Below are 9,346 nucleotides of genomic sequence, written 5' to 3' on the forward strand. Positions count from 1 at the left end.
TAGCTTACAAAGTTAGGAAATTTATTGGCTCACATAATTGAAAACGCAGAGACAGGGTAAGCTTCAGGGCTGGGTGATTCGGGGGCTTGTTTTTGTTCCATTTTCCTGTTCTGCCTTGCAGTTTTGCTTCTACCTCAAGTTGATAGCAAAATGGCTGCTGAAGTTCTGATCATCACACCCAGATCCAGTAAGCTCAGAGGTAAGGAAATCTGTAAGGCAGAAAGGGAAACCAGGCCCTGTTCCGCCAAGCGATGCCTGCAGACCATGACTGCAGTTTCTGAATTAGTGACACAAAGAGCAGAGTACATGAGGTGACACTTTAGAAAATGCTCTAAGATACAAAATTTCATGTGTGATGCAATATGATCAGAAAAATCAAGAGAACTAATAAGCTGCACCAAATAGAAACAGCACAGATGTCCCCGTGTAAAATCACCCAGTCTTGGGCTCTGAGGAGCGCCCTACACACGCAGTTGCTCTCTGCCTCGTTCAGCTCCCGCCTCTGCTTCTGCACCTGCTGCCTCACCTGGGCCAGGTAGCGCCTGTGGTCTTCCTGGCCAGCAGCGTCCCCACCCTGCCGCAGCACATGGGCCCAAAGGAACAGGTCATTGCTGAGGAAGCAGCCTTTCAGCTCACACTGCAACCCGTCCAGCACGGCCCTGAGCTCAGCCAGCTGCCCGAGCTGCTCCTGGCAGGCTGCCCGATTGTTGAAGGCGCAGTACCGCCTCCCGCACTCCTGCACCAGAGCCTGCAGGCTGCAGTTGTCCGTGCTCGCCACATAGCTGTCCAGGGACTTGTCCCCCAGGTCCTCCTTGTGAGTGAACAAGATGACCATGTGCCTCATGGTCTCTGCCCCGAAGACCTCCTTCACCCTCCTCACCGCCATGGTGTCCTGGGCGGTGAAGCGCCCGAGCTGGGTCACCAGGAGCAGCACGTGGGGCCCTGGGGCTGACAGCCAGTAACAGTCCCCGATGTCCTTGTAGGTCTCTTGAGTCCAGGCCCTTGACTCGAAGATGGGGGGCGTATCGACCACCAGGATGCTCCTCCCATTCCACGTGCCCATCTCCCCCTGGCACGAGCTGGTCACTGACCGGGCCCGCAGCCTGGACTGGAAGGCCGGCCGGCAGAGGATGCTGTGGCCTGTGGCGCTCTTCCCACTGCCCGTTTTTCCCACCAGGATGATCCTCAAGGTTGATAAACCCATGGCACAGCCCCCTTTTCCTCCATCTGCTGCATGGGAAGTTAATATGTTAGAAAGGCTTTCAGACAGGGAGCACAAACAGCCAAAAGGATAAAGCCCCAGCCAAATTAGCATCCTAGACCAATTAGGGCGCCTCCACCTGTTCTCCCGTCACTGACACCCACATGTAGTGAATAAAGGACACTGGCACAGGGTTTGTGGGACAAGTTTTCCCAGCCAGCCAGAGTCAAGGCATCTTTCCTCCAGGGACTGCTGGATTCTGCCACCTTTCTAGGACTTTCCCTCTGTTCAGACTCCAAGCCCACCACAGGCTGCTGCAGGATGCTCAGAAGTTCCTACAGCACTGGGCTATTTATCCCTTAGCTTCTGTTCCTCCCATCCTGCTCCGTTTTTGCTTCAGAAGATGGCAGGGTTTTACCTGGAAAAACTTGCCCTGAAAAAGGAAAATATGACAGGGCTGGGAATTTAGCTCAGTGGTTACGCTGCCTGTCTCGAAAACACAAGGACCCAAGTTCAATCCCTGGTACCAAAAAAAAAGGAAAATATGACAGCTGCTGACCTAATATGCACGCAATGCAATGTCCAATGAGCTCGTTCTGTCTTGCAGTGAACACAGCCCTGTGCCTCTCACTCCTGGGTGGAAGTCTGCTCCAGTGCTGGACAGGAGCCCTGGCCTATTGAGAAGAGCTCCGTCCACGGTGGCCTCCTTACCTGTGGGGATGGCACCTTTTCCACCCTCCTGAAGCCCTTCCATTTTTTTCTAGAGAGGAAAACATACAGGACTTGTTCACACTGGAGTTGATGTAATAGTCAACACACAACACATTTTATAGATGAGGACATTGGGCAAGAACATAAAAAACCAAACCCTGCCAAGATCACACACAATGGAGCTGAGACTGAAACCCAGGTGGGGCCCCAGACGTTCCCAGCAGAGGAAAGCACAGGAAGCCCCAAAGAAATTCTTACATGTGCTCACGTTTCCTAAGAACATGAAATGACAGATGACTCCAAGACCGTTTTAATTTAAGCACTAAATGTCAAAATCCAGCTTCTAGCAGACTTGTCCATACCTCCTCTGAGGGTGTCTTCAGCTCCAGAGAAGAGAAACAGTAGCAACTTCCGGTCTCTTGGACTCTAACTTTTATCCCAATCCCATGGAAACTATTCTGATCTGATTTGCAAAGCCAGCTCCATAATGTGCACAATTTGAAAAAGAAGTGTCCTCACTGAGGAGCCTTAGTGCTGATTTTATGACTCAGGCCCTGTTCTTCATCCAATTAAGCACTGGTCTTTGGCACGGAAAAATACCCCTGGGCATTTTTCTGTGCATGGCCAGGCCAGGAAACTTTCAAACTGAGCATGGGGGTCAGTCTGTCAGCTTGGCCAGACCATGGCACTCAGTGATCTAGTCTGACACAAACACTGGTATGAGGCTATTGTGCCAACGTGGCTGACATTAAGTAAAGAGTGCTTTCCATGACAGGGTGGCCTCATCTGATCACTTGAAGGAGCAAAGCTGAGGTTTTTGCAGAAGGAATTCTGTCTCAAGGGTGCAGCATTTGCTCCTTCCTGAGTCCCCAGCCTGGTAGCCTCTTTGAGGATTTTGGACCCCAGAATCATATGAGCTAATTCCTTGAAATAATTGTCTGGATATACATGTCCTGATGTTTCTGTGTCTCTAGAAAAGCTGACCCATAATCAGAGCTAAATCTCTCAACCAAAATTCTGGAGACAAAAAGCCTGAACTCATTTTCAGCTTTCGCTGGTTTTCTTTTCTTTTCTTTTCTTTTTTCAAGGATGAGAGTGAAGAAGTTTTTGAAGATGTGACCACATGGGACAGGAGATAGCTAATGGGGAAACCAATATGTTTTGGGCATCGACTTATTTGTGATGCTGGTGGTTTTGAAATCAAGACTGTTCTCTGCCACACTCTCCACACTGCCCCTGGATCACCTTGAAAGGCAATCTCCAGGGAGACAGCAAGGGGGACTTCTGAGAAGGCCCCAGGTAAGCAGCTGGAGAGGTAAGTGCTAAGGGGCAGGAAGACAGTATGGAAGGGGCTGCAGAATGGGGTAGAAGGTTGGGGCTGATGGTTTTAAATTCAGAGAGGCGAGGTCACCAGGACCCTGCAAATTCTTATAACACTCTTCACCCCTCTTAACTGTGAGGGTACCAGGGCACTGGGTTTGACTGAAACCAGGCTGCCTGGGCCTTACTCCTGGTCACAGGACATGGTCACCTGTTGGTCCTGCTCTCCCATGGTCCCTGGGCATTACAAGCTACTCACATGGTGTGTTTGGCCAAGTGACTGGTAGCAGGCCATTTCCCCCAAGAATCAGAATCTTGAATTGCTGTGGTCTCTGAATCTAGCCTGAGCAAAAAGAGAAGTGAAAGCAGGAGAGGAAATATCGATTGTTTCTCATTTTCAATTATGGAAAAATTATTTTTTTTTAGACTTTTATTCTGTCTCCAGTCACAGTGCTGCCTTTCTAGTCTGAGTCACCACACTTTGAACCAAATGACTGTCACCACTTACTGGCTGCACCCCACCCCTACTTTATCCCTACTGAGAACCCTGCCCAGAATGTCACTATCATCCCACCCCCACCCAAGAGCCCATTGGGGGCTGGCCACCATCCATCCACCTCAACCACTTCCTACCCATCAATCCTCCTGTCAGTGCATTCACAGTGTCACTAAGCAGCTCTGTTTACCGGATAGCATCTGCCCCAGGAGGATGGCTGGGCCACTTTGAAGACCAGCCATGCCCCCACCTGGGAAAGGATCCCCCGAGCTAGCAAGAGATGCAGGATGTTGCCTATGCTTCCCTTGGCAGCAGCATTTCCAGCCACAGATGGAAAGTGGCTGAGAGGGACAGGGAAGGTGCAAGCTTCCCTTGGAAATATTATGAAATGGGCTCAAACTGGAGGGTTGGCTTTGGGCACATTCTCTTGCTCCATTTGCAGAAAGTAATACTAATATTATTCTCCCTGCTTCCCCTGTGTCTCTGAGGACCAGTGACACCCTGATTAGGAAAATGCAAGGATTAGTGTGAGGATCCGCCACTGCTGAAGGGTATGAGCCAGGACGGTTTCCCAGGAACAAACCCTCTGCTGCCTCTATCTTCATTCTGGTTAATTATGCTGTTTTAACAAATTCTTTTTCTTTTTTTTAAATTGTGTCTCTATCAGAAATGAAAAGTAAATGCTCTGTATGAGCAGATCAACTTGAATCATATTCCTGAAACCTTTCTCCCTCTTGAAAATAGAAACAATTTCCATCCAGTTGAGTATTCAACCCTAAGGAATGGGAAAGCAATAGTGTTACATTCCAAAGGCGAATGTTCAGCCAGTACTTCAAAGGAAAGGGCATCCCATGACTTCCGGAGGCCAGGTGGGGTGGAGGAGGGGTTTCATGTGGCCCGCCCATGCCCTTTAGTTTGTGGAGCCCCACATCTGTTCCCGGATCCCGGTGCAGCCGTCCCCGTGGTTACGTACGAAAGTGCCCCTGCCCAAAGATAGAGGAAAACTCACAGTATCATCAGGGGCTGTTGCCTTAGCTCATGCCGATCACCCTTTTAGGGTCCCAAAGAGATCCTCTTGGCGATATTTTCAGCATTCATTCATTCATTTGGGACTTTAGAATACACAATCCTGGGTCCTGATAAGGAAAAAGGTTTGGAAAGATCACATGCCTTGTGCTGGTGGGCACAGATTGCTGCCGATAAAACTAAGAAAGGACAGAGAGGACAATAAAGAGAGGAGTGGTTAATAAAGGAGGAAAAAACAAGTGCCGTTACCCGGTGGATTTGGAGCATTTACACGGTCTTGGGGCAATCCCCCTCCTGTCCTAGGCAGCCTCTCTCTTTGGCTCCTAGTCGCTTCATAAGAACCTAAGAGCATAGTGTCAAGTCCTTAGATTCAGTCTCCAGTACCAGGCAAGCAGGGTGGGGCAGTGAGATGAAAACCACAAAGTCTATCGGCTAGACAGAGCTCATCACACTCCCCCAAGACAGGAAAAGAGTGAGCTGTGTGCAGTTCCTCACACAGTCGTCGTTGGAGGGCCACTCTGAGAAAGACACCCAGAGGAAGAGGCCGTTTTTGAAATAGGAGCTCTGTTTCCCTTTCCCTGCTACCCCTCTGCCACACTTTTAGGCAAAACAAATTCCCTACTAGCATTAAGAGAGGAACAGAGACCCGGAGAAGCTGACACACACCTGGGCCATGGTATCCCATGCCAAGCCTCCAGCTGCCTCCACTGGCCCAGGCAGGCGGTGCATCTCTCCCACCCCTCACCTCTCCCCACACTAGAGCCTGGCATGTGGGACCCAACACAGCAGCAAAGGCTGAAACCAAGGCTGCTCTCCAGGCTCCTTGCATACAGAGCAGGTATCCTGGCATCCTGCCTGAGACGGTCTATGGCTCCCTCTTATTTCTCTGCCAACTGCCCTGCCCTTGGTTTACCTTCACTCTGACCTGAGCGGGGAACAAGGCTTGGTCAGTTTCCTGACCCAGGCAGACTTCATTTCCACAGGAACCAGAGAGATTATCCAAGCCCACCCATGCTGTGATTTAGGCAAAGCAACCCAACAGAGGGTTTGGCAGAGGGAAGAGCTTCACCAGTTACTTGAACAGCTGGGTTCAGATTAATTTTTTAAAAAGAAATTATAAGCAGATATGGATAACTCTTGCATCTCAGCTTCCTTTAGAGAGGAAGGCAATTATAATGCACACAGCACACGCAGGTCACATCTTACAATGAAAGCCAGGCTTGACTTCTAAAATACTCTTCTATATTGATACTGTAATTTTAACTTTTTAAATTATAATTGCCACTACACTGGATGAAGTGGACACATGCCCACCTGCTAGGGAGGACAGAAAGACAGGCTTGTAAGCTACAGAAAACTCTGTTTACTTTTTGCTATCTAAAATGTTCTAATATCTCATTTTTTCCAGAAAAAAAATACAAAGGGCTAAAGATCAATTCTTCTAAAACAAAAATAATTATCTTGGGAGACCTTTATCCACTCTAATGGTTTACCATGAATATTTTTATACCCAAACCCAAATCATTAAGCTATCTTAGCATGTGTTTTGTGGATACTTGATGCACAAGAAAGGGGTATTGCTCAAAGGTATCAGATCCACATATGCCATATTTAGCCTCCGTGGGTCTACCAGTCTGAAGACACGCAGGCTAACACTTCCGTGTCCTACGCACGAGGAAAACACCAGGTCCTGATCACCTATGTGCTGTGCATTAGAGAAAATGCAGATCAATCACTGAAAGAAGAATCTTGATTCCATCTTCAGTCATGGTCTATAGGCTAAGATGGGATGCCCATCTATTTGAATGCTTTTTCCTCTAAGCTAACTGTCCCTATATTTAGCTGATTTTTATATTTAGTTATTTATGTTTCTTTCATTATTGATTAAAGTCATGTATGCTATAGATGCAAAATATTACCTATACCATGTTACACCCATCTGCAATCTTTTTCTGCCCTATTTCTTCTTCATATTCTGAGTTTCGTGGCTATCAGAGTTCTGTGGCTTCCTCTTTTCTAGTCAGTGTTAACTACTGCTGGCTTTCAAAAGGTAAGCTCATCTAATTGCTGGTGAAAGATCTAACAGCAATAAAGATCTAACAATAATAAAGGAAGATTATTATTGTCCCCACACCTACAGTGAAAAACAGAAAATATGATTCCTACAAGAGTCTGTGGGTTATGTAGTATACAAAAATTGTACCTTTGTCCTGTGAAAATAACCTTTCCTCTCTAAAGGTCTTCTAGAGAATCATCATAGTTTTATTTCACAATGTGTTTTCTAATAGTAAGATATAAATTGAAATCCTAGCAGGTCTAAAAACTTAGAAGATTTCTTGGACAAATCCAAAGGAAGTTGCTGATGTGCCCATTTCTACTACAGATATGCCCATGATAAAATAAAATAGTCAAAGAATCTGAGAATCTTATTTCATTTAAATTCACAATATGCTAAGTAAAACAAAATTGTCGACCATTGTCAAATGTCTTGCAAATACCACCCCCTGCTGTTCATCTAAGCTTTTTATGTTAAGGTTTTTTTGGTCAGGAGATTTTGGGGCATCATGATGGGTAAAATACACCACAAACATATTTTTCTAAAGAAAATGTGTACTTCAGCCTAACGGTAGCTGGCTGTGTGTCTCAGTAGCTGTGCTGGAGGAATACAGGAAGGAATCTTTGTATTCATCTACTTGGTATGATGAATGGCAAGGTGTGTAAATGTGTGTCAAAGTGTAATGGGTGCATTTTACCCACATTATGCACCATGTTACATTTTTGTGTATTTATAATTTTTATTACATGTTTTCTTTTGATTTTTCTTGTAGAATTAGCCCAATTTAGTACAATGTCACTTGAAAATTCACTTTTACAACTTTGTGAGGAGGCTGAAGCTACCAATGATGACTTAGATCATGTAAGCTAAAGAAGTTACGAGATACGACAGAGAAGTACAGAATGAAGACTTTGATTCAGAGGTGGACTAGTCAAAATGCTACAAAATGTTCATGTATACCTAAATGACACAATGTTAGAACTAGGTCGAAAATGTTCTCAGGTTCTTGCCAGGGGTGAGACCTATTGGACAGAATGTCAACACTGCGATTCAATGTTGGAAATTGCTGTAATGGACGATATGTTACAAAATTTTTTGAAATACGCTAATAATGAAATACAAATAAAAGATTCTATATGCATCAGTAGTACTACTCAAAAATATGTTTATCATGACATCTCACTATCTGAACAAAAGCCTTCATGGCAGGACTTTATCATTCTAATTGTCAGAATCTAAAGGATTTATGAAGAAGTGACAGATGTGGTGTTGAGATTTTTAGAAAAATAATGACACTGAAGATATTTGGTTTCTTTCAAAATTGCCTATGTTTTGCAAACAAAAAGACTTGCCAAGAAAGAAAAAAGAAAAAAGATCTGACAATGTGGTTGCTATTCACTCATTTTTTGAAAGCTTTGTTTCAAACCGTCAAACAATTTACTCACTATTTAAATACATAACAACTGACAAACAACTTGCATCATTTCATGGTTGTCGAAGGTTTCGACAATATATGACAAGTAAACCTTCCAAATATGGTATAAAAATGTATGGCCTGGTGGGGCCAGGGATTTAGCTCAGTGGTTTCACCACCTGCTGCACAACTGCAAAGACCTGAGTTCGATCTCTGGTACCAAAAAGAAAACCAAAAATCAAAAAACAAAAATGTATGCCCTGGTAGATGCAAAGATATTTTCAACCTTGAATTTAGAAATTTATCCTGGAACTCAGGCCCCAGGTCTTTATGCATACAGTAATAAACCGTATGATGTTGAATAGACTTGTTGCACTTATTTAAAAAAGTAACCCAAATATCACATTCGACATTGGTTCACAAGTTATCCATTGAAGTTACATTTGCTAAAAACAAAACAAAACACCAGTTGCCCAGCACAGGAATTATTCACAAGAACAAAGTGGAGATTCCTGAAAAAATGTTGCAAGTTCACAATAAAGAAATGTATAATACAATCTTTGGATCTCAGAAAGACGTAACATTGGCCTTCTATATGGTGAAGAAAAACAAAGTAGTATTGACAGAGTCAGCATTACACCATGATGACAAGATTGATAGTGAAGCCATGGTATAAGGAACAAAGTCTTTTCTATCCAAAATATAAACAAGAAAGTGTCTCCGTCTTGCACTCTACTCCATCGTAGGTGGCCCTTCCCAAATATATTAAGTTATGAGAAATGCCTGCCTGCTCAGTTAAAATTCTGAGAACACAGCTACAAATCAAAGATAGTTTACGGACAGCCAAGGACTTTCTGTTCCCTCCCCCACTGCCCACTCTTTCTTCCCCTCAGCAACCCTTCAGACCCCCTCCTTCATGTCATTTAAACTAAATCAAAATAGATTGTGAACCTTCAACCCAGCCACTGGGGAAAAGGGTCAGCTGCTTCTCCTGTATTAGAGACAAAAAGGCCAACCCTCCTTTGTCCTGTGCCTGCTACCTCATGCTTGCATGCTCCAGCGGGAATAAAAACTTGCCTTGTTGAGGCCTCTTGCCTAATGTCTTGAGCGCATTTTTTCTAG

The 9,346-nt window shown here is 44.9% G+C and overlaps 1 protein-coding gene across 1 annotated transcript; it reads right to left on the reverse strand.

Moving 5' to 3' along the window:
- On the reverse strand, positions 1-5,361 carry LOC101716558 (GTPase IMAP family member 3-like). The gene is made up of 5 exons (XM_087207798.1): positions 5,004-5,361; positions 4,738-4,864; positions 3,492-3,575; positions 1,913-1,961; positions 1-1,230 (listed from the first exon to the last, which is right to left on the reverse strand). The coding sequence occupies exons 3-5, from the start codon at positions 3,525-3,527 to the stop codon at positions 347-349; spliced, it is 969 nt and encodes a 322-aa protein (XP_087063924.1). The 5' UTR covers positions 3,528-3,575; positions 4,738-4,864; positions 5,004-5,361; the 3' UTR covers positions 1-346.
- Between the last annotated feature and the right edge of the window lie 3,985 nt (positions 5,362-9,346).

Source organism: Heterocephalus glaber, unplaced genomic scaffold, assembly GCF_053883595.1.
Source record: "Heterocephalus glaber isolate CG9 unplaced genomic scaffold, H.glaber_assembly_v1.0 deba00000818, whole genome shotgun sequence".
NCBI lineage: Eukaryota > Metazoa > Chordata > Mammalia > Rodentia > Bathyergidae > Heterocephalus > Heterocephalus glaber.